Source organism: Plodia interpunctella, chromosome 21, assembly GCF_027563975.2.
Source record: "Plodia interpunctella isolate USDA-ARS_2022_Savannah chromosome 21, ilPloInte3.2, whole genome shotgun sequence".
NCBI classification, from domain to species: domain Eukaryota; kingdom Metazoa; phylum Arthropoda; class Insecta; order Lepidoptera; family Pyralidae; genus Plodia; species Plodia interpunctella.
In genome coordinates, this window is record NC_071314.1 from 6,051,526 (window position 1) to 6,077,572 (window position 26,047).

General features: G+C 35.4%; 3 protein-coding genes across 3 annotated transcripts in view; 1 reads left to right on the plus strand and 2 right to left on the minus strand.

The window, feature by feature from the left end:
- LOC128679360 (T-box transcription factor TBX1-like) overlaps positions 1 to 19,398 on the plus strand; it is a 33,141-nt gene extending 13,743 nt beyond the window's left edge. Inside the window, exons 2-9 of the mRNA XM_053761536.1 lie at positions 8,459 to 8,577; positions 8,958 to 9,074; positions 9,976 to 10,217; positions 11,237 to 11,393; positions 12,517 to 12,672; positions 13,248 to 13,315; positions 17,691 to 17,834; positions 18,184 to 19,398. Coding sequence (XP_053617511.1) covers positions 8,459 to 8,577; positions 8,958 to 9,074; positions 9,976 to 10,217; positions 11,237 to 11,393; positions 12,517 to 12,672; positions 13,248 to 13,315; positions 17,691 to 17,834; positions 18,184 to 18,241 — 1,061 coding nt within the window. The 3' untranslated portion in view covers positions 18,242 to 19,398. The remainder of the gene's footprint in view (positions 1 to 8,458; positions 8,578 to 8,957; positions 9,075 to 9,975; positions 10,218 to 11,236; positions 11,394 to 12,516; positions 12,673 to 13,247; positions 13,316 to 17,690; positions 17,835 to 18,183) is intronic.
- Positions 19,227 to 21,168, minus strand: LOC128679359 (uncharacterized). The gene is made up of 2 exons (XM_053761535.2): positions 21,046 to 21,168; positions 19,227 to 20,911 (listed from the first exon to the last, which is right to left on the minus strand). Exons 1-2 carry the CDS (start codon positions 21,082 to 21,084, stop codon positions 19,736 to 19,738), a joined length of 1,215 nt encoding a protein of 404 aa, XP_053617510.1. The 5' UTR covers positions 21,085 to 21,168; the 3' UTR covers positions 19,227 to 19,735.
- Positions 21,169 to 21,422: 254 nt separating this feature from the next.
- Positions 21,423 to 24,311, minus strand: LOC128679413 (DNA-directed RNA polymerase II subunit RPB1-like). Its single transcript, XM_053761647.2, has 3 exons — positions 24,123 to 24,311; positions 23,591 to 23,651; positions 21,423 to 22,634 (listed from the first exon to the last, which is right to left on the minus strand). Exons 1-3 carry the CDS (start codon positions 24,225 to 24,227, stop codon positions 21,532 to 21,534), a joined length of 1,269 nt encoding a protein of 422 aa, XP_053617622.1. The 5' UTR covers positions 24,228 to 24,311; the 3' UTR covers positions 21,423 to 21,531.
- Positions 24,312 to 26,047: the final 1,736 nt, after the last annotated feature.

A 26,047-nucleotide genomic window follows, 5' to 3' on the forward strand; every position in this document is an offset into this window, starting at 1 on the left:
AAAAACGATAGACACCAAAAACAAAGAGATTTGTTTATTATTGTTATACGTCTACATTATCCGTGTAGGGATATGACTAAATCCATATCTCTACTTGCCATTACACAACAGAATCGACTTTGGCTTTATCGTTCATATCATTATTGTATCTAACAGCGGCCCGGGTAAAACCTTAATATATTATACACCTAAACCTTCCTCAGGAATTACACTATCTATTGGTGAAAACTGTATGAAAATTCGTGTAGTAGTTTTTGAGTTTATCGCGAACAGACAGACAGATGCGGCAGAGGACTTTGTTTCAAGGATAAGGATTGAGGTAGATTATTCCTATCTAAAAGAACGAATACGGGTTTTCTTAAAATAAGAAAACACGCTGGCGCCGCACGTCGCCCGGTTTCCACTGCTCTGTCGGCAGCCAACGAGGCTCGCAACACAAATCACCATTAGTGATCGCGACGGGGCGAGAAGACACACAGGGTTACTCATTAGATGCAAGATTTGGCCTTGGATTAGCACATGGAAACGTTGTGACAACTAGAGATGCTGCAAACGATCGTGCGAAACGGAGGCGAAAAAGTAGGACTGAAGTCACTGCCACATTGGCATTTATATTTGCATGTGCTATTTTCCCCTCATCTGAGCGTTTTCCCGGTTCTTTCCTCAGCCTTTGAGCGTCGGAGACCAGGGACCCCTTTCTTACTTTTTCGCCTCCACTTTACACGGCCATTGTCCGTATCCCTTATTTATCAGACCATTGGTTTTGACTGCGGCTTCACTCTCATCAGTTTCAGAAAACACTAAACATAACGTTGAAAGAATATCAGTTTAAAAGATAAAGTGATTTATAATATTAATGGGATTGAGATTGGGATTGATATCAATAGCAATATAATACTGTGAGAAAGAAACTCAAAACACTTCGAAAATTTAGGGTAATTACGCTGAGGTTGGCTTGCCAAGTGGCAGGTAGATGGGCGGATCCAAGAATACCAGTTGGCACAAGTCAATCAGCGGTCCAAACATCCAACTGTGAATGATGATAGAGAACTGATTCGATGACGACAACCATGTGATTGAAATGAATGCAAAATCAGTTAGTGCTAGCAGCAGTGAAGCGATACGAAAACTGTGTTAAATAGAATACATTCTAAAACACGCTAACAGAGTTATACACCGTCCAATATACCATAAAAATCTCATAATCCTATAATACTAATTAAAAAAGTGGAAAGATTTCTATTCGTGGAGGAAGTACTGCCAGCTTGAAATTCTATTTAATTCTATTAAAATGTTAAAGAGTTGACATTATAAAAAATAATATAAAATATCAGCGATATTTTTGATGTGACTAAGAGTTCAGATGTGATGATAATTTGAATTATAATTTGCCATCTAACGAATTAATCTTATTACGATCATAAAACTATAGACACAATTGCTTACAACACGAATCAAAGTCTCGAAAAAATTGCATGTTTGTATCAGAAAGTCTGTAGATATTATTAAGTAGCAATACATATAAGTTATCTACAAAATATAGGTACTTACTTAATGAAGCTTTCAATTCAGACTATTAGATATACCTAAGTATTATATCGATCGAAAAGTATATCAATCTAGGATGGCGTAAGCGATCCGTCCAAGAATAGATTATACTGGCAACATCAGTCAATCACCAGTCACAACACATCGAGAGAGTGACACCTAGCGGATCCTTCCTAGAACACATCTGGGTGTTGTATAGTTTGGCGAATTGTGCGTTGTTGCATTGGTTTCATTCGTGGAGAATAATGTTATTTTTGGGATTCACCCCATTATCGTGTTACGAAATCGTTGGCTGGCTTGTGACAATATCTAGGCATCTATCAATCGTCCAAATAAAATATTGCCCTATCTAATACATTGTCAGAATAGGCTTGTCTGAAATATAATGAATTCTATTTAATATAATACATTTATCACGAATTTTATTTGTGTTTATATTTGGGCTTCATCATGGCGTACATCGTACATATAAATTCAAATTCAAATTCAAATCATTTATTCAGAAATTAGACCTTCATAGGCACTTTTTCTCGTCAATTTTTATATTTATAGTTACTTCTCACAAGCTACAAACTACTGGTATAATGATGAGTATAATAAATGTCGATTTTGATTTTGATTTAATTTAATTAGTGCAATATTATAATGATATCAGATCTATCTTTATACTAAATTGTCTCATCTTCATTGCGCTTCGCTATCGGATCCACATCCTCCGGAATATGTCTTACGAGACGACTATTAAAGTTAATAATTATTATTACAATTAATAAATTATATTATAATTATTACTGATTAAACTATTAAAGAAAATGGCAGTTTTGCACACCTTATGAAATAAATAAATAAAACACAATCCATTAAAATATTTAATAGCAGTGAGGCAACAACAACATTCCCAAAAAGAGTTCACATCAGGTTGTAAAAACACAGACGAATCTTAAAAACAATCAAGCTTGATTTTTCAAATGGAAACTGAGCTTTGAGGTGTCGTAGCCGAAAATGTAATCGAGAACACGTTCAGATGAGAGAGATATCCGATTGCCACTGATGGGTTATGAGCAATGAGAGAGAAAGAGAGAGAGAATAAAACTATTTCGTTCTTTACAACTGACAATGTCAGTAATATACAAAGAGGTATACAGGTATTATGTTTAGTTGAAACACTAACAGCCACATAACATTTCACCTGAATTCCCGTCGATCCTGTGACTTTACTTTGTTAATGAGGTTCGCAAGCAATGCTGACACCACTTCGCTGATCAAAGCGCCCTCGTCGCGAATCCTTTCTATTTGTGAAGTCACCACTTGTAATGATTCATGTTTGAGAACACTAATTCTGGATTTGTTTGCGTTTTCTTGTTCGATTTTTGTTTCGTTATTGCCAATTAGAAATGTTTTAGCTTTTTATACAACTAGCTGAGGTTGATACCTGCGGCTTCGGTCCCGTAGGTGTTTCAGGATTTTACAAGTAACAAACAGAGCTTAAATAGGCAAGTAACTACGAAGTCAAAAAAATTTGACACATCCTACTTAATGTAAAAAAAAGAACAAAACATATGTAGCAAAGCACAACAAATAGAAATACCTACATATTTACATATTATCTAATAAGAAAAAAACTGTCTGTCTCTGAATTCAGAGCGACTACGGTTTGCATAAAATATGCAAGTATAAAATATGCAAGGCATAATCGCTCTAGATTCTTAATAGCATATACAATACTTAAACTTTAGGTTTTTAGCCTTCCACGTGAATTATGCTAATAAATACATTACGAATTTTAAGTCGAACCCTAGAATACTTCATATAATCTATCGAGACATACGGATGTCTCGATATTAAGTATATGAAGTATTTTGCTTAAGTATTAGTATTTCTTTAAATCTTTTTAATTTTAAAATTATAGTTTCAGTCCTGAAAATCCTGGCTTCTTTGGCACTTATTCGGTTTCTTTTTTCAGTTTTATTCTCTAGTTCTTATACCTATATAATCCCGGGGTTTGGTCTCGTGGAAATATCAGGATAACCTAACTTATTTTCATAAAATTAAATGCAACAAAACTAGTTTTTCTCATATTTTCGTAAAAATCGAGTAGATCCGGATCACCTAGGAACTATATCTTATTAGAGATAGAAAGAGCAGTCAACCCTTACACCCCATCATATGTCAAACGTGACACTCTTGATATATGCGCACGCGCACCGCTACAAATTGCCCTTGTGCCTGAACAAAGGCGTTATTAAACGGTGTTATAAATTATCCCGTTTCACCCACGTTTTGTTTTGTTATGTTTGCGTACATTATGATGTTATTATGATTAATTAGCAATAATAATTTTGCCATTTGTTTCTCCTAACTAGTTGGTACGGTCAGCAACGCAACAATGTAATCTCTCTCTCTCACGTTCCCAGTTGTATTCACGGCTATGACGCCTAGAGATCTACATGAACATTGATATTTTGGACAATCGGCCTGTTGTCAACCCTCTTGAGAACATTGTTGTTGCCTCTCAGCTGTCAAAATTTTCATCCCTTAGTCGCTTCGTACGGCAGCCTTGAGAAGAAATAGAAAAGTCTATTAGACTTATAGCGTCGCTTCTCTAATTTTTAATAGGCTTGCATTGTTGTGAGTGGAATGAAACAATTTGTAGTAGGGTGAGGACGCGTAAATCAAACGACACGCTCACATGTGGTTCCGTGAGACAGGGCTGTCAATTTATGAAAGTTATGCGATATTGTGAAAAATTTATTCAGAAATTAGACCTTCATAGGCACTTTTTCTCGTAAATTTTTATATTTATAGTTATTTCTCACAAGCTACAAACTACTGGCATTTCGGAACAACCACTGCTGCGAAGAAATGCCGAAAGAAACTCATTTGAACATTATTGTTTCTTACAATGTTTTTTTTCTAATAATATATAAAATTACATAATGTACAAAGTCAAAAGGTATATCAAAACAGGTTATGATTGTGATCCGAGTGCTGATTATAATATCGATGTGAAACAATTAACTTACATAAAAATATATGAGAAACGAGATGACCAGTTCCCTCTGGCAGCACCCGTTCATCCCGCAAGTTCATCGCCCGCATGAGAATTTTTCCGGGATGACAGTTACCCTATGACCTTATCCGTACTTCAAACTTCATGTACTTTATGAAGAATTTGAGCAGATAGAACACGAAGAGGTAACAAACTTACTTTTGCATTTATAAATAGTTAAGATGAAAAAAACTACGGAACGGATTTTACTGCGGGTTTTGGACTCATTAGAAAGGTTTAACCAGCACAATAAATAAATTAAAAAGCTGGTACGGTTTGTTAGTAATTAATAGTTTGAGCGCGTTTCACCTTAATCTACACATATGTGAAGCGAAGATCATGTCTAGGGTGCACGTAAGCCCAAAAAACGCCTATATATATTTCTTTTAAGTGGCAACCCTAAACAAATGCAACTGGAGCGACTCACCTTAGATTTATAGCGCTCAATCAATGCAGATTTATTGCCGTGTCCTTTGTATGAAGCCCAAATATAGCCCACACAACTATTGTAAGTAATTGGAGCTACCTGATATATTAGATAGTCATAATAATGGGCAATGTTAATGTTTGTTGGTTTGTAAACTCTTATATTGCACACAGAAAACATACAAGGAAAGCAGTAAAAAAAATATTCTTGGCTTAATGTCGCACTTAATTCAGTTTGCCATTATTCCATATCCATACTAATATTATAAATGCGTAGGTCTATCTATCATGCTTTCATGGCTAAACCGATTTTGATGAAATTTGGCATAGATATAGTTAATGACCCGAGGTCACCGAAAGCGGAGCTGGGGGGCAACGGATAGTTTTGTATAAAACAATATAATGAAGCTAGATTGAATATATGAATTCTCTCTAGTTTATTTTAACGTGCAAATCTCAGATCGGTCTGGTATAAGAAACGATGCCGGAGAGGCCAGGAAGGCTGTTTATATAAAGGCCGCAACTATAATATTATAATGTAAGTATCATAAGTATATTTAACAATCATTCATTTTTCGCTCAAATGCCCACGATCGCACTGTGTAAATGCAATTACAACCCGATTTCGCAAGTGGAGTGGAGCAGGCCCGCCAATGCGCACGCGCATACTACGCAGATTTATAGAGCATCTGAATGCAATTGACGGCTTTAAATGTGCTAATTAAGATGTTTGGAGCTATATCCGAACAGCTTGGTACCTCAGAGGTGATCTCATATAGGAAGAGACTAAATTAGATTTAAAAATCAAAGAAAATGCATATGGTACTTTGTTGAAAATTTTAATAGTCCTTTATGATTTATGGAAACTGAATTTGTATTTTCTATTTTATTAAAAACACTGGCATTATAGGAAAAAAAAAGTAAACGAACAAATAAAGTTAAAAGTACGCAAAGGAAAAAATCAATTCGAGTCTTTTCCCTACTGTCCCAAAAATCTTATAGTTACCTATATATATTTAATTTAATTTTTGGAATAAATTTATTGCCCACGACAATATATAAAACGTTAATATAATGCCACCCAAAAGTTTGCAAAATATCTCGAAACAATAATATTAAAAAAAAATGTGACTCATTTCGCCTAACTCAATCGTCAGACCATTGGACGTCCAGCAGAACTGTTGTTATTCTCATCGTTTCCTTGATTTACAAGGGTTCGCGATATTTTGGCGGCAATACAGAGTCACAAATAACTCATAATATGACAATTATGCCTTACTCAACGGCCGAGGGAAAAATTTATCGTTTCCGACTACATGTAACGGTCGATCGTGATGAAATCTCAAGATTCACATAAAATATTTTATCATATTTTCAGGAATCATTTTAATTTACTTTCTCAAATGTATTTTGAGATCGTTGATCGCCATATCATTCAAAACAACATTAAACTTTAACCAAACTGCGCGCCGATAATTTTTCTGTTAATCGTTCAAATTATGAATGGAATACCATTCGGTTTAAATTAAACGCAAGTATCAAAATAAAATGAAAACGAACCAAAAATAAAACGAAGATCATTGTCGTTCAACACTACTTTACTTTTCATCGCATGTCTTATTTATAATCGCGTCCTGCCAGTTTCAAATGGAAATATAGTAGCCATTTCGAATTTTGAATTCCCGCGTTTTAAACAATCAGTTGAGTGAGATGTCCGCGACTCGGTGGACGTAGTTTTTATGGGATAGATGTTTATTTTATTTTTATTGGTTACATGTGGTTTATTTTGTGTGCTTTTAAGTTTTGTGGTTTAAACTACAGTAGTACTTAGATGGAGGTTCGTTTTATTAGCTTTGAATGAATTTATGGTTAATGGTAGTTCTATGTGTGGTCAGATATTTGAATACCAAAATGTCCCAAATTAAAGCGATATAAGTAGAGAAGAGCACCAATAGCCAATTTCATCTCAATTGTACAGAAGTGGGCGTAGAAATAGTGATTTAATTTCAATATTTAGACCCTTTGTCGTCACTTTCTGATAAAATATCATATTTTAATCTGACAGATAAATTAGATTGTGATTGGCGAGTTAGCCTTAGCCCTATCCAATACTTGTAAAACACAATATTTAACACTATCTGTTTACTCTATATTTAAGCTTCTAATTCTTGATCTTTATTATCTTTATTTTATCAGCAAGCGGTGAAACAAGCCCTTAGTATTATTAAATAATTTAAAAAAATCCACGGTAAAAATCTTTTCAAAATTAATGCTGGGTCATTCCATGTAACGGGTGTTACAGTTCGTACGACTTTAACTGATAATAATTTAATAACTACTAAAGATACATACATAGATTTGTTAAAACAATCACTTTAAGACCCATATTCCTTTTAAATAAAAGTATATTTTAATTATTCCTTATTAAACGAAGAAAAATTAGCTTCAAAGGTGTGTAACGGGCGTTACATGATTTTGCCTCCTACTCTGTAGTAGTCGGACTGTATTGTATTGTATTGTACTATATTGCCTGAATAATTAATAAATATTGACTTCAGACGATAATATACTAAATAAACAATTAGCAAAATTAGAGAAAATTTTAATTTTTATGCTATATGAATATTTGTAACGGGCGTTACATGCATTTGTAACGGGTGTTACGCGTCCGAAATTATAACAAATAACTCAAAGGAAACGCTTTATTGTTCACATATTAGAAAACATAACTGAATAGGAACTCTTGTTATAACTTATTTTAAGTAATATTTATGTTTATTTCTCATAAACATCAACAGATGTATTAAATATATAGTAGATTCCTTTGCCCTTATTTGTGAGAATGGGGTATTTCAAAATATTAATAATAATTGCAAATGGAACATCAGACAAATCATTTTCATTAGAAATGAATGTATTTCCTTCATCGTCAACCATTTTAAGGAACATTAAGCCAACCTCGCCCTCATCAAACACCATTTCTTCTTGATATTGTTGACAATCTAAAAGACCACCTATCAGAAGAAGTTCAGATTCGTAATCCGTGTCGTAATCCAATTTTAATGGCGAGAAACCAACGCATTCGTCTGTTTTATCGCTTGGCATGGCAGCAAGGTGATCTTCATCATCTCGATCTGATGACTCATCATCATCAGTTCCCTGTTGTCGCTGTTTAAACTTTTGACTTCAATGGTAGATGGAGTCGATATTGAAGTGCGTGAAACTGTTATCTTAGTATTGTTAACTGTTTCAAAATGATGAAGAGTTTGTTAATTTAATCTTAATACAGTTCTTAATCTTAATAATTTAATAAAGTTGTTTGTAGTTAAGTCACATTTTCATCTTCCATTTGGAGCTTAGTTCTGTTTTCCAACTAGTTGGCTGGAAATATGGTTTAAATTAAATATTATAAATACATGATTTATTTGTCTGCAGGACTCGGTTCAAGCAATCAGTTCCCGCGCAGCTTCACTCTCTCCCAGTCACTGGCAGATCGTATCGGGAGAGATCATGAGCAACCAGCGTTATCTCAGCTGCATCATCCCATCAGAGATGTTAGTAGCTATTTTCAATTATCTCTCTCTCTCTCTCTCTCATCTGTTCTGGACTGGACTGAGTATGTAGATAAAAAAGGATATCAATGTATAAAAAATCAGCCTGTTTAAATTGGAAATGTTATATGTAAGTTTATATATTGTAAAAATACTAGCCGCATCACGAGGCTTCGCTCCTGTGCTCCCGTGGGAATTTCGGGATAAAAGTACCCTATGTGTTAGTCCAGGTTATATTCTACCCACGTACCAAATTTCATAAAAATTGGTTCAATACATTTTGCGTTAAAAGTAACAAACATAGGTACATTTATATTACTTTACAAATTTTGTAATACATGTACTGACAGGGTAAGGTTATAAGTTTATGATAATGTTTTCAGCACAACTCAGTGTGCACGCGCACCGCGTATTCCCCGCTACAAGCCCTCAGTGAAAGCACCTGCCGGGACCACGGTGCACAGACGGCACCCCCACCACAACCTCCACCTAGGGTCCAGGTGAGAAACTAAAACAAACTTCTTTTTAGTGCTACCAAAAACTTCAGACTTCAGATGAGACACTGATCCAAGCTTCTTTTTAATTCCCAACAATCGATGGTATGAAGTAGCGATATTTGACATTGAAAATCTTAGGTAATTTCTGCCAAACCTTTGAACCAAACAAAAAATGGAGAAAAGTGTGGTGTTATAATAATTACAACAAAATATTTGAGTATATATCTCAAAATACATTATTTATACGAAGTAAATACACGTCTCAGGTTGACATAAGTACAACTTTTTAGATTCAAATTCAAATCATTTATTCAGAAATTAGACCTTCACAGGCACTTTTTCTCGTCAAATTTTATATTTATAGTTATTTCTCACATGCTACAAACTGCTGGCATTTCGGAACAACCACTGCTGAGAAGAAATGCCGAAAGAAACTCATTTGAACAGTGTTGGTCCTTATATATACGTATATACGTATTATATACGTACGTGTTATATATACGTAGCTCAACCATAATAGAGGGAACCATAACAGATTGACCATTTGAGTGAGCATGACACACTCGATTCCCATGACTTCATAATTAAAAATCTTATTCGTCGAAATAGAAGTTAGTTTTTACCCTTCGCAGTGGAGACATAAGGTCTTTGGAGCCCTGAAGCGACGAAATTTTTGACGGAACTTTCAACCCGTCTCATCGATATAGAGTCAAAAGCGGATTGATTGCCCAGTGTATAATCCTCGTAGTTCAGCGGGGAAATGCTGCCAGCATTACACGCACATAGCCTCAATGCAGCGAGTTTGAGTAGATTTCTTACAGTATTAAACGCATAAATGTATTTATTGCAAAAGCATTTTGTGTCCAAAAAAGACATATTATTACTATTAACACATATTTCACAGGTATCCTCTCAAAACGTGACTCTCCACCCGGCCGTCTCCCGATGCACCGCGTCCTTAGAGCTGGCCACACTCTGGCGTAACTTCCACGAGCTAGGAACAGAGATGATCGTCACCAAGGCTGGCAGACGAATGTTCCCCGCTCTCCAGGCACGGCTAGCAGGGCTACTGCCTAGTGCTAACTATTTGCTGCTGGTTGACTTTGTGCCCTTGGACGATAAGAGATACCGATATGCTTTTCATAGGTAAGTAACTAACAAGCCTTAAACTGGTTTTCTACGTCCACAGAAACCACATTCTGACACTAAATATTATAATAAACTACATTCAAGGTAAGTTGTATGTTTAATATTGACGACCTCGGTGGCGCAGTGGTAAAGCGCTTGCCTCTGAACCGAGAGGTCCCGGGTTCGATCCCCGGTCGGGTCTTGGGGATGTTTATCTATGTATTTGTGTAAATTACATATGTATTTGTTATAAAATATAGTATCGTTGAGTTAGTACCCCATAACACAAGTCTCGAACTTACTTTGGGGCTAGCTCAATCTGTTTGATTTGTCCTAATATATTTGATTTATTATATACAATCGTATCCCAAAAGTTTGTACATTATGTACTTTTATATGTTATTAGAAAAAAAAAACATTGTAAGAAACAATAATGGTAAGCCGATCTGGCATGATAGGGACCAACACTGTTCAAATGAGTTTCTTTCGGCATTTCTTCTCAGCAGTGGTCGTTCCGAAATGCCAGTAGTTTGTAGCTTATGAGAAATAACTATAAATATAAAAATTGACGAGAAAAAGTGCCTGTGAAGGTCTAATTTCTGAATAAATGATTTGAATTTGAATTTTCAACTTATCTTGGGGTTAACTCCATTTATCTGGATTAATATTAGTGTTTACATCCAAACTTCCTAACTGATAATAAAAACGCGAAAGTACATTTGTTTGTTACCTCTTCACGCTCTATCTACTCAACCAATCTTCTTGAAGTTAAGTACGTCATGTAGTTTGAAGTACGGAGAAGGAAATAGGGTTTTCATTCCCAAAAATAACTGTACCTGTAAAATCATGCGGGCGAAGATGCGGGTAAAGGCTAGTATATAATATTATAGTTGTGGTAGTTCAATGCGATACATAAACACCAGTTAACAGCGAGCACAAAATTGGCCAACAACATCGATAATTCGCTGCCCTAGAAAAAAGAAGAGACAGTCTTATTGAGTTTAACTTGTTATACAAAACAGTGATAATTTCCGTAGCTCCAGTTGGGTGGTGGCAGGCAAGGCTGACCCCGTGTCTCCGCCTCGCATCCACGTCCACCCGGACTCGCCCGCGCCCGGCTCTCATTGGATGAGGCAGCTCGTCTCCTTTGACAAACTGAAGTTGACCAATAACCAGCTAGATGACAACGGACATGTAAGTTTATTTTATTTTTAAATAGTAAGATCAACAGTAAGAACAACATATATATATAGCAAGGAGGAGCCTACATCTATACTGTTATTATAAAGAGTATGCGTTTGTGATTGTGATATATAAGACCTATATTTGTTAATTGACGTCCTTAGAGAAAAGGATGCGGTGAAGTTTGTTGCGCCGCTTCTTCGTCACCTGCGCTTTGAAAGTCGGCAGTAGACTTAGTTTAAGTAATTTTTTGACGTCAATAAGTGATGTATATCATCCTAAATTGAATAAAGAATTTTGAATTTTGAAAAATTTTGAGGTGGTACTAATTAGAAAGGTACATTATTGAAGATTGCTATAGGCTATATTTTATCTCAAAATTCTCACGGGCGCGAACATCTAGTATAACTCGTAAATAAAAGCAGAAATAAACCAATGTTCTACCTACATAATATACAAAATATATTTTTGCAAACAAAGATTCTTAATATCTATTATATATGTTTTATTATACCTAAGTACTATGTTGAAAAACAGATTCGTCTATCAAAAATTTCAAGTATAAGTACAAGCATAATGCATGGATTGAGTTCACGACTTTTTTGACGTTTACACGTTAAATATTTTGGCGAAAAACGTCATTACTAGCTCCATTATGGTTGATGATGGTACTACTGGAGATAATGAGCGATAGTTTCGTGACACTAGTGCTATTATTATTAAAATTACTTAGCAAAATTTGGCTTAATAGATCGCTCATCACCAATTATTCCTGAAGTCTCGTCGTGTATCTGGACTCTTTAGCTGTCCCGATGAGACGCGTTGAGATTTCCGTCAAAAATTTCGTCGCTTCAGGGCTCCCTCCACTGCGAAGGGTAAAAAGTTATACATGTAAACTAGAGCCATGTATAAATAATGTATTTTGAGATATACTTTAATTGTAAAAATTACTAGCGCCCCGTCCCGACTTCGCTCGGGTAAAACACCTAAACCTTCCTCAGGAATTACACTATATATTGGTGAAGAGCGCATGAAAATCCCTGTGGTAGTTGTTGAGTTTATTGCGAACAGATAGATAAACAGAAACGGCAAAGGACTTGTTTTATAATATGTAAGCAATACCGTTCATCACCAGATAATCCTGAACTCGATGCACCGTTACCAGCCGCGGCTGCATGTAGTGTACCTCCCGGGCGAGGGCCAGCACGCGGCGCCGGGCACGGTGCCGTACCGGACCTTCGTGTTCCCGGAGACCGGATTCACGGCCGTCACCGCCTATCAGAACCATAGGGTGAGCATGTTGTCTATACTCTAGTCAAAGTCTAAGCAATTGTTCAGTCGGAGCCGGGCACAGTGCCGTGCCGGAATTTCGTGTTCCCGGAGACCGGATTCACGGTCGTCACCGCCTATCAGAACCATAGTGTGAGGAAGTTATACTCTAATACAGTATTTTTCAAACTTTTCGAATACACTAACCCCGTTTCCAGCCTAAACATTTCTGGCGATTTTATATATTATAATTATATTATAAAGTTTACAGAACCAATCTCTTTCTTTTACTGGCGTCCCCCACAGATTGTAAAACACTGCTCTAGTCAAACTCAAAGAATTTATTCAGCCGGGACACAATAATTACATAATTTGTGACCATCTCTGTTATCAGGGCGTTACCCTTTGTATTAATAATAGTTTCAAAACAAATTATGAGCTTTTAGTTTAAAATGCACAGAAAAACGCAAAGTACACAATTTTGTCAAAACGACGGCGGCGCCTGGTTAAAGTTAGCGTCAAAGTTGACTGATGCAACTCATCCGAAGATTCCTCTATTCCCGTGAACAAAAATAAACGTGTGTTTATTGTTCGCAGATAACACAACTAAAAATAGCGAGCAATCCATTCGCGAAGGGCTTCAGAGACTGCGATCCAGATGAGTGGTGAGTTTATTTTTGTTAAGTTGCTAAGTACAGACGACAACACATCGACCTACTCAATTTTGCAAACTCGCTCCTCTTGCCGTAGCATGGTGATCCATGCAAGGGAACTTGATAGGTTGACTGTACTTTATATCTAATTTGTAAAACAATTGGATTTAGTACTCTTATTTTTCTCTGCTTATCTAATTTCTCTGGTTATCTAATTTCAGTTTTTCAAATCTAATTTTATAGATATGACAGTAAAGTTTCCAGTTTCGACATTGTCAACGGTGTTCCACCTCGCCCCGCAATCACTTGGCTAGCGCTAGTGGATCTTTCAAAAAACTCACGACGGAATCCGCGCGGAATCCGACGTGAGTTTTTTGACGTTTTTCTTACAGAATGCAAATTTGCACATCATCCATACATATTTGTCAAAATTCCGGAGTGAGTTTAGCTCAACTCGCCGACGCACCCGCAAGTGTAGCGCTAGTGTTCGAGTGAGTTTTACAGAATGCAAATCAGCCATATCCGCACGGAATCCGACGTGAGTTTTTTGACGTCTATTACAGAATCGAAACACAGGAAGCCAAATGGCATTATATAAAATTTATTAACACACGATGAGTGTTCTCTTGATTGGCAATTCGCATGTTATATATAGCCTGTTAGTACTATTTTTCCAAATTTGTATTTAGTTTCACATGTCCAATTTTTGCTAGTCTGTCTGTTATCAAATCTTGCAAGTTAGATTTCTCCTAATTCCATTTGTCCTACAGAGTTGTTTCTCACGTCGCTTCAGTTTTCATGACAATCCATTATTTATTATGATAAGCATGACCTGATGGTGCACCAAGGAACGGCTACCAACGAGGGAACTCCTCAACGGTTTACAGCGCGGTTTTTGTCAGGCGTTAAATGTCACAAGATTATTCTGACAACAATAGAAGCTTGTGGCAAAAAGGATATTTTTGTAAAATAACTAGTTATTATATCAAACTTATACTGTCACAAAATCAGATTGGTAACTTTTTAAAACCAAAACATAGGCAATAATGTAAGCCAATCGTACACATAAGTTCTACATCAATAAGCTACTAATTTCTAATGTAAAAACTTTTGACTTGTCGTGATTACTTCATAAAGTATTTAAAAGTCCTTAGTTATTTACATAAAACTTACATCTAAGAAATTTAACGATTTAACGCTAGCCTTACACAAGAATATCGTCACTCATTAGGTACCCCTTACTCCACGTGCAAGCGTTTCACATTTTTGTCAACACAAATCAATATTACAACGAAACATGCTGAAACACACGAGATTTTACGATTGAATGAACGAAACCACATTTTCTAATGTCCCATGTCACAACACAGCTCATGAATCAACTGTAGTGCAGGCCATTTTTACATATTACTATTTACACATATTAAATAAATAAATCCATAACCTATTTATAGATCATAAGTACCTTTGATATCATACCAAATAGGTACTTAAATTACAATGAATTAAAGAAATGACATCCTTAGCGAATCCATTTTTTCATGTTTTTCAGCTATAGGTAGACATTTTAATAATAATAAAAAAAAAACCATTACTATTTCCTACATTCCTAGTGACTTTTTCATTCAACATTACATTTTATACTATATCTACTTTTAAATAAAATTCATTTGTCGTTTCTTATCCATAAATCAGATAAACATAATTAATGAAAAGAATTTGAGAAATTCAAACACAGTAAAAATGTCCGAAAATATAATTTTATAATGATTTTCTATAAGTTTTTTTAAACGAAATTTAAAGAAAGGCAACTAAATGTTTCTGGCAATGTAGCATCAGCCTTAGGTCGTAAATAAAATGTTTTATTTACAAAGTTACCATAACCATAGACTACAGAGGATCGTTTCAGCAGCCGGGGACAATTTACTTTTACGACTTGGCCGTAGACTAAAGAGTTACGGGACAGTTATGGCGGACACTCCTCATTTCCCGCCAAAAAAGGGTTTGTCTTTAAAATGTTAGGTTTCCGCTAAATTAGACGGAATGTGGGTTTAATAACGTGTTAGGAGGTTTATTATCTCTTTGATGCCACATGGGAATACTGTCATTAAATTATTTTTGATACTTAATCTTGGTTTCATATTGATTTTTAAGCAGAAGTTGTATATATATTGTCTTATTTCTCATAAAAAAATAGGCACTATTTAAATACTTATTCGGGGCATCTACAAATACTTATTCGGGGCTATAATTTCTCTAAGCTACAAACTACTAGCATTTCAAAACTACCTAACCAACCTACTACTATTATCGAACAGGTCTAGGCAACAGGTCGTAGCCTTGTAATCATCATCATGGGGTGCCATCTTTGATAATAGTAAGAAAAACAAAAAAAAACTGAAGCAAAGATATTCGGAACGTACAGCCAAATAGCTGCATACAGTTTGTGATGCCACCTGCGTTTTATCATGGTTATAATTCACCTGAATCGACCAATCCGCACGCACCTCGTTCGCGTCTGTTTTACGTCCAATCCAATAGCAGACCGGGACATAAGATTAACTACAAATTAACCATTTTATATTCCATCAACAATGCATATAGCTGGTTGGTAGAGTTGGCGAGAAAAGTGTTTAGTATAACATGTACATTGTACATTTAAATAAGACACATATGTAATGGCCCGAAGCGGTGGTGGTGTAATGTTTAAGACGTCCTGTGGATCGAAAGCTCCCAGGTTCGAATCCTACTTGTATACCAATCTGACTCATGTATAGTAGTTTTTATATACAGGTCGTATATAAAAACTACTTAATTACTTAATTTATATTTTTTAAAGTAGGTACTACAATCACTGATACTACATTATTCGATCAATTTCTATATGCTTTTTTTAAATTTTCACTTGTATATTGTAGTCTACGTACATAAGCATGCGGCCAGACAGCGGCGCATACGTACCGTTTGTTTACACAATCTTTACTGCGGTTCCCGCCACTGCATTGGCCGTTCTTTGCTATAAATCTCAATGTGTTATGTTGAAACTGCACTGTTTTACACAAAGTTATTTATGTGAAGAGATTTATTAGAAATATATTCGTTGCGAAAGCCAATGAAATTTCGGCGGTCGTGAGAGTGTTTTGAGAAAGTTTATAGTAATTTACTAGGATTGCATTATGCCGACTCGTCATACAGTTTGCTAAACGATATACGTTGCTGGTATTTAATTGCTGTATATAAAAGCACTCATACTAATGTATGAGTTCGGCGACATTGTGGAGCTGACATGTTAAAATAAAGTTAGATACTTTTAGGTAGGTAGATAAGTAATCTTGAATAGCACATAAAAAGTATATTACGCTCCGTTTCTGAGATTAATCAAGGAGCTACTAAGTACTACTATTATTTATAAAAAAGAAAGAAAAAAGGAAGCCAAATAATGTTTTGTCACTACCGCACTTATTTGCGGTAACTCGGAATATATTATTTTAAAAAAATATATTTATTCCTTCTTTTTTCAGATTTAGTATTGTAAATATAGTTATACGAGTATAATTCATGACAGAAATCTATATTCATCCTCGATTGTTTCAAAAGCGCCTGACGATTCCAAATCATGTTTCACAAATAAAGCATCGCCTAGTAAAATAAACAACCAAATCATTAATCAACTCGAGTAAAAACGATTCGCCATATGTGTAAACAGTAAAAAAATAGAGAGGGACAGAATATATATCAATTTTTTTCCTGCTTCCTGGTAGGGCTATAGATTAATTATACGGAGTGACGTATGAATGTCATTTGTCGTTGGCTGTCAAAATAGAGAATTAACGCGATCTGGCGAAGTAATATGACCCCGCCTTTGGGCGGGCCTAATGATTATTTTGCTATCTATATTTTGATGAAATATGATTATGATAAGTACGGACGTATGTATATTTCGAGTTTATAGAAAACAGATGTGTATTTTTCATTGATAATTATCAGCGGTATCTAAAACAAATTTTATCATAATGCAAACAAAATGAAAGACATGGTACCTATTTTATAACCAGCAGCATTTTTATTAGAAAAAATGACATATTTCGATTATGAAATTGGAAATATCCCGTTTTGATTTATTTTTCTGATAAGAATCATATTACAAAATTACATAAAGTGGGATATGTGTTCACCATCTCTTTATTTTGTATGTAACTAAACCATTTTTATATTTTCACAATCCCACAATTTTGTGATCTTCAAGACAAGAGGTATTTTTTGTGATCGCATAGTAGCCTATTCTCTTTGCATCCCATCACGCTAGACTGAGGTCAAACGCACTATTTTTTTATGTAGCTATCTGGTCCCATATTCAAATGATTAATAAAAAAAACTATCTTTCCAGCCCTCCAGAACAGACCCAGCAGCGGGTGACCCCCCGCAGACGCGAGCCTGCCCCAGCCGAGCCGTGTCCCCAACTGGCCCAGCCCTACGCAGCAGAACCGAGTACCTGTGGCCCTTTGTATGCAGCTCATGCTCATCCAGTACGGTAAGGGTGTGATATTGAATATGTGGACCTTTGCAACCACGTTGAGCTGAAATGATTGTCTTGGCAATAAGCGTAAAAAATTTTTTTATGTAAATTACATAAAGTACACAGAACATAATGATTTTAATTAACACATAATAAGTTAAAATTAAAAATTAAAACTAAATTAATTTAAATAAAAAAATGATACTAAATCGCCGTCGTCGTGCGTTTAACTTTAACTTAACATCCATTTAACTTTAACTTAACATTATTAACCTTTTAACTTAACATTACTTTAGAATATGACGTGAAAGTGCCTGTGAAGGCCTAATTTCTGAATAAATTTGATTTTGATCATCTCTTTCAGATATCAACCTCACACCGGTCATAACAGTGCCTACAGCGCATACTACGCTCACAGATAGTTTTTTTAGTTTGGAGATGGCAACCATAGAGTATTGAAATTGACAAGACAAAACTTGTTTAGGAGGGACCAGGTCACACTACATAACACAGAACTTTATATGAGAGTTACAAATTCACCATAGATTATATTAATTGTAAGTAAGTAGATTATTTTAATTTGTATTTAGAATATAAAACATTTTTTAAATTTCTTCATCATCATTAAATTGTAAATAAAAAATTTTTGGTATTTTTGTAACAAAGTTATTTTAAGAAATTAACAAGAAAATGTATCTAACTACATATTTCAGTAAATAAATAGATCAGATGTGAAATTATACCCTCGCTCGATGTTCATAACGAAAATTTGTACCTAATATTTTTTATTTCTATTGATTTTACATTGTTATGATTTTTTTCACTAGAATATCTCTGTATGTTGTTAATTAATTGAAAATGCAAATGAATCACTAACAAATATAATACTTATCTTTTTTCTAAATTGGTGCTAAATAAATATTTGTAAATATTACATTTTGTAAATGATACAGAATCATGTTCAAAAAGATAAACTTTTCGATCAATTTTGACGAAATTTGTGATCTAGAAGTTGTGGATTTCTGTGATGTTTCTACTCTTTCTGTAAAAAAATATTAGGAATAAAAATCTTTCACATGGAAATTCTTATGGAAATAACTTTCAACAAAATGTTATTATAATATTTCATAATTTGTAAATATTATTTCAAAAGAACACAAAAGATTTAATAATAAAAATGGGTTATATTGAATAACTGAATTATTTATTATTACGATATAAGTAATGACGATGTTTTTCCTTAAACTACAAAATTAACTTTAAATTTTATAAGACAAAAATATTATGAAAAAAAACTTTTTGTGAACGATTATTATATAGTTTAAAAAGTTTCGCCTCCGAAGATCTGTTTGAATACCTGACTACAGTGGGAAAGCTATTTAGTTACCAAATAAAAATAATGTAAGATTTTATTACTAAGAAAATTTTATTATAATTGTCTTCATTTTTTTAGAAACAGCGGTCATTATGACTTCTTGAGTGAGATCTGAATACCAAAGCGTCACCAAAGGAGTAGAGTAATTTATGATTTAGCGCTAAGTTTGTATATTTATTTAAATATATTAAAGTTGATAAAGTACTTAATTAGTTTCATTTGATCTTGTCTATTTATAAAAGCAGAATACAGAAATGGTAAGGAACGCGCATTAAATATACATACAAATCGACTGAAAAATGTCAACATAAATTCTCCATGATTTCAAAATATAAAAGAAAACAATATGAATCTCTAGGATAATTTTCTGTTAACCTAAAAACGTTTAGTTGCAAAAAATCCTACTTAATTCACAAAATGGCACCCTATTTAGTTGCCAAAATATTAATTTGCGAAATGGCTCGTGCGAATTAAGGTTTCTGTGACAAAACGACAAATGACGGCTGCATCATTTAAAAATAAGTCATAAAATAAGTCTCATTTAAACTAAAAAGAAATAGTATTGCATCTGCTGGGGCAGTTTTTCTACTTGGGGTTGTTTAAAGTGCGACTTTTCCGATATAGTATAGGTCATCACATGGTTAACAGTCGACGCTCCTGGTTCCTCGTGGTCGACAAACACTTTGGACGTCACGGTTTCTTCAAATTCTTCTTTGACTAATTCAGGTTCCGGCTCAAAATGGTTTTCGAACGGTAGAACTATAGTCGTAGTTGTAGTAACAGGCTCCATAGTATGATACTGAGGATAGAAGTCTTGGGATGGAAAGAATGTCATTGGTTCGTGGAAGTTTGGCATGGGAGATGATTGGGGGACCTGGTTGTAGTGTTGGTGTACAGGAGGGGAAACTATTTGGGACTCTGGATAGAAAAGGAAGTCCTGGTGGTAGTGGTTCCCCTGAATCATGTCAGGATAGTAATCGTGATGTGGCACTGCGTTTTGATGAGCTACGTACTGTTCCGCGGGCACATGAACAGAGTACATGTAATAGTTATCATGGTCATTTTCAGTACTGTTGTTTGTTACCAAAGTTTCATTAAGGGGAACAAATTCAACTTGATTCGTCTTGTTGCTCAGCTGCAAAGCGTCGTTGAGGATGGAAGTCATCTCTTGAGCCTGTTCATTAGCAGCAATGGCCAAGTCAGTTAATATTTCTGGGTCAGGGTTGAATTCAATGCCGTATTTGTCAGCGATTTCTTGAGCTGTCATCATCTTTTCAATAGCGATGTTTTGGTATTCGTTGTTAGATTTGATATGTTTTAGCAACCTCATCACCATCTGCGTGCTATCCATGGGTGATTCAGTTGATCGTTTCTTTCTAAGTATGTTGTCTTCTTTCTCGTGCTGTTCGACGCCAGCGAGGGCGTATGACAGCAGGTTAGCCATTTCGCTTTGGATTTCAAAAGTGATTTGGGTAGCTAGTTGTTTAATTTCTTCCAGTTGTTCTTCTATAGACTTATCCGATTGAGCCACTTGTGCCATCTTCGATGCAGCAGGAGAGAAGCCACTGCCCGGCATAAGGAACATGTCCAACCAATCCTTGTTTACATCTTTGAGATTTTTAAGGGTGCCTTCTTCTGGTGTTTTACTGAGAATTTCCCGGCTCGTGTTCTCATTTTCATGGTCATCTATATCTTTGTCGGCGTATATGAATGAACCCTAAAAAATTTAAAGGTCTTTGTTATTTATGCATGTACACATAACGGTTAATTTGCATCAATAATAAAGGTTATCAATTCACTGAACTTTACGCATGCATTTATGTTAATTAACTTTAATTGACCTGTACATACCTGTATTAATAATGCTAGAAACCAGAAGATGGGTGCCATTTTGGGAGCGTTATGTCTGTTTTTGCATTACATAGTACTTTTTATACAAACCACTATCTCAAATTCGGAAATTTTATAAGGATTACATATTTATTGCGTATGTTGATAAGACATGTTTACTAAAGTTGCATATGCATTCCTACTATGTATGCAACTATCTGAAATATTGCTCAATGAAAACAGTAGTATGTAAGTACCTTTACAAACTGCATACACTTTTCTAGAATACTTGCATATTCATTTGAATACTTATGTAAACCAGTAACATTTTTCGGGATTGACCAGGTTTAGGGGAAATAAATTTTAATTCCTTATGATTGGAGTAAATAAAACAGAAATACAGCTTCAGATATTTTAATTAAAACAAATATTTGTTTAAATATCTTTTTTTGTTTAATACCTAATGACATGTTGTTAAATAATTATACATCAATATGGCCTAATTAATCATGAATAGTAAGGGGGTGGTACTATATCATGAACGTAGGGGATCGTTGGATACGACGGCAGTATAGAACTGCGTGTGGGGTAAGGGGATGATTTGGGGTAAGGTGGGGGATTATAAGGGACGGGGTTAGTTGGGCATGGGCTAGGGGGAGGTGGTATATCCCTGTGGGGGCAATGAGCTGGAGGATATTCTGGATAGTTACATTCACATCTTGAGGGATGTTGTGGAGGATTTGATGGTGGGGGGTAGTTTTGCGGCGATGATTGGTGGTTTGCAGCTGATGGAGGATAGTTGGGGGTTGGAGGAGGATAGGTTAGGGATGGAGGGGGATAACTTGACGACGTAGGGGGATAATTTGATGACGTAGGGGGGTAATTTGACGACGTAGGGGGGTAATTTGACGACGCAGGGGGGTAATTTGTCGACGTAGGGGGGTAATTTGATGATGCAGGGGGATAAGTTTGGGATGGGTTAGAGTACTGTTGGGACGGATTTGAGTGTTGCTGAGGGGGGAATTGAGAGGATGAAGAAGATGGTGACGATTGTTGGTACTGCTGTGGAAGTGGATTATAATGCGCAGATTGAGTAGGTTGGTATTGTGAAGGTGGCGTTTGATACTCCGTTGGATACTGATGATTGGAAGGTGAATATTGTTGTGACGCAGACGAATATTGTGGAGATGACTGATAAGTTTGGGAAGATGATGGTTGTTGGTTTTGTGGATACTGTGAAGCAGGTGGATATTGAGGAGGGTGACTAGGCTGGTTTGGGGACTGTTGTGATGTAGGCTGATATTGGGATGGTTGCGAAGAAACTTGATAATCGTAGTTATAAGTGCGGGAGCTTGGTGGGTAAGAGTGCTCGCTTGGTGGTGAGCTCTCGTATGGATAATATGGAGTCGTTGTAGAAGTTATAGTAACTGAGTTACCAGATGTAGGAGCTATAGCCACCTGAGTTTGAGGGGGGGTTTGGGAGACGTAGAATACTGGAGGAGATGAAGAATAGGTTGAAGGGTAAGCGTATTCGACGTATTCGTAAGTTGGCGGTGAAGGCTGGTAGTCAGTTGACGAGCTGGTACTTGATTGTGACTTTGATATTAGTGCTGGAAAAAAAATGGTTTTTAATTAGTGTCGATGGATATTTCAATATCGACGTCAATAAGTAATATAAATATTGAATGATGATGAAATTTATGGTATCTAACAAAGATTATCATATTTTCGTTCTTTTATCATTAGACATATTTTCTTAACACATTTAATTGAATTATTGATCTGCAGTTCAGAAGTTTTGGTTTTTTTGACAAAGAAAAGTCTCGCCAATTTCATATACTACTGTGCATATCTATTGGCGTTGTTGCATTCTAAAGAAAATAAAAAAAGAGTCTAATTGTACGAATTCTCACATAGGTACAGTCAACAGCACATCAAGTTACCCTGCATGAATCTCTATGGTGCGGTGATAGCTGCGAGTTTGCAATGAATTTGGGTAGGTTGGTGTGCTGTTGACTGTACTATATAAATAAATATATATGAACAAATCCCACAGATTGAGTTGGCCCCAAAGTAAGTTCGAGACTTGTGTTATGGGTTACTAACTCCATGATACTATATTTTATAACATATACATCCATCGATCCAAGACCCAGGTCAATCAGAAAAAGTTCATTTTCCATGTTGACCAGACCGGGGATCGAACCCGGGACCCCCATTGTAGCAGTTCGGCGTGATGACCTTAAGGCTTCAAAGGTCATCGGTCGTCGTCGTATTGAGAATAATAAATAATTATATTTAAAAAATCTTATTAAAATCAGAGAACCGCTGGTGTGTGACATGGATTCTCACATCACGTCATTATGATAAAACTTTGCTGGATAACTTTGGTACGTATAAATTTATTTTCTCTAAATGTAATTCGAGACAAAAAAAAACATTTATACACAAAACCGTACAAAAATGCATCGATTCAATTTTACAAAGCAATTAAACTATTAGTGTAGTCAGCTAAAAGTGCGTATATCAAGAATGTGCTAACAACAATGTTATTACACAAACTTACGTGAGGAATACGAATATAGAGCACTGATCATCTGGTTCATTCTGTCATTGAGCGATGCCATCTGCGAATAGAAGGAAATTTTTCGAAAATATAATCTTTGACACAAGTTTTATTGTTCTTATATAATGATCTTGTTGCATTCAATAAGTGACAGAAGTAATGGAGATGAATGGCGTAGAAAACCGTTAAAACTTCCCTCGTCGGGTCGGGAGCCAATTTTAGGTACACCATCAGGTCATGTAGGTATTGCATAATATTCTAAACTGATCATGAAAACCAAACTAAAAGCGTAGACTAAATTTTCAGCTCAATCTCAATTCAATCGAGTTCCGAGATTCCACCCGAATAAAAATAGACAGGTAGGTCAACAATACTGGTCGTGAAAATGTTAAATGTAATAATGATGCCGAAGACCGTGCGAAGTGGAGACGACAATGTAGGAAAGCGGTCCATGGGCTCCGACGCTCAACGGCTGGGAAGAAACCGGGAAAACTCTCAGATGAAAGAGATTATTTTTATTTATTGAACTCACCTGCGACTGTTGTAGCTGATGACATGTCGACGACGTAGCATAGTTTATACCTATGCTCAGCACACTTAAACGAATAAAAAACTTTAACATATTGTTTATTAACATTATAAAATATTAATTTTAAATTATAAAATAATAATCTTTAGTGCTCCTTCATTGCTCTCTCTCTCAATTATATGATAAAAATAGATCGTTCCCTTTATAAATATCTTATTGGAGAACGTGATTATTTTTTTTTAATATAAGATTAGGTTGTCAGTGATAGCGCTTGTAAAGATGCGTGTTAGATAAATGGTAGATAGTGAGATCGAACTGTGATAAATATTTGAGATAATTTACGTTGATTAATTAGAAATCTGTGATAATATTGGGCAATTTATAGAACATTTCTCAAGACTTTTTTTATACGAGATTACGAAAACCGAAGCGGAGACAAAATTATAGGAAAGCTGACTCTTAACGGCTGAGGATGTTATTAGTCTATAGAAATGTGTAGTCCAGCCAACCTAATTGTTTAGTGAAGTGAAGAAAATTCATTAAAATATTAATATTATTTATTATTTGTGGAACACACACTCCACAGTGGAATAGTGTACCTATTTATAGAAAATCTCTGTGTCTTTCTGCGCACGTTAACTTCAACCTGCGCAGAAAAATGCAAAAATAAATAAGCTAAGTGATATTACTGAATTTTTGGCGGTACACATAAATTTGTTTACAAACCAAACGTTCAATACCAGTAACAGCAAAAAGTACACAAATAGAGTTTGTATTCTTCTTCTTAATTCCCAATCAGATTGCAAGAATGTCAGTATCATATGTCGAGCAACTTTACCATTTTGTAATCCAATCTACTGGGGACTTAGGACACTGTCAATCTGCAATACTCATCATATTTCCATGCTTATATTTGACAAGAATAACATTAACACTTCCTAATAATCTTATGCCGTAAAATTCTTATCACGTCATACTGTCGTCGAACAGTCTGCCAAACTTCAGCGGATTCGGTATACATGGCTGGTTTTTCATTGCGATAAATAAAAGCACTCATATTAACTACGCTATGTTCACGCATTCGCGTCGGCATGACGTGTCTGAGTTCGGTGAACGTGTGAAGTGGCATTATACTCGTAAAGGCGAAAGTTTGTGAGGATGTATATTTGTATGTTTGTTACTCTTTCACGCAAAATCTACTGGACGGATTGTTATGAAATTTGGTGTACGGTTAGAATATAACCTGGAATAACACATAGGGTACTTTTTATGCCGAAATTCATAGGAGCGAAGCCCCGGGGCTAAATTATAAGAAAGGGTTACATTATCTGCTAGTGTTTGTTCCTGTCTATCAAAACGGAGTAATGATTTAAAGATTTGTGTATTGATAGTTGGAGAGTAGTTTGTAGCTTTGGCAAATCCCAATCCCAACTAATATTATAAATGCGAAAGTAAGTTTGTTACCTCTTTATTATCTACTCAACCAATCTTCTTGAAATTTCGCATATATAGGTTTATAACTAAGAGTATGGAAAAGGACATAGGGAACCTTTCATCCCGGAAAAAACTATTGTTGCCGTGGAATTTGCGAAAAGCCTCTATTCTGTTACAGGTGGCGCTGAATGCAAAAAAAAAAACACATGAAAAACCACACCAGATGACCTTATGTGTATTTTAAATGCGTTATGGATAGGTATTTTATTTCAACTAAATATCCCAATCCCAATATAATACGAAATAAAATCTGAGAGCATTTAAGCGGGCGAAGCCGCGGGTAAACCACTAGCATTATTTAATTTAGATTATGACGTGAAAATGGGTTAAGATTAAGAAGCCATAAATTTGTAACCTGTCGGTTCACAGGCGGGCTTCTTACAGGTAGGTACAATTCCTACTCGTGCCACATGAATTTGTATACCAATCTGACT

Coding starts and splice junctions, on each gene's coding strand:
- LOC128679359 (XM_053761535.2), bottom strand. CDS start 21,084: ATGGCACCCATCTTCTGGTTTCTAGCATTATTAATACAG. Junction 20,912..21,045: donor TTCTAGCATTATTAATACAG/GTATGTACAGGT, acceptor TAAATTTTTTAG/GGTTCATTCATATACGCCGA.
- LOC128679413 (XM_053761647.2), bottom strand. CDS start 24,227: ATGTTAATAAACAATATGTTAAAGTTTTTTATTCGTTTAAGTGTGCTG. Junction 23,652..24,122: donor ATCAGCTACAACAGTCGCAG/GTGAGTTCAATA, acceptor TTCTATTCGCAG/ATGGCATCGCTCAATGACAG. Junction 22,635..23,590: donor TCTATATTCGTATTCCTCAC/GTAAGTTTGTGT, acceptor TTTTTTTTCCAG/CACTAATATCAAAGTCACAA.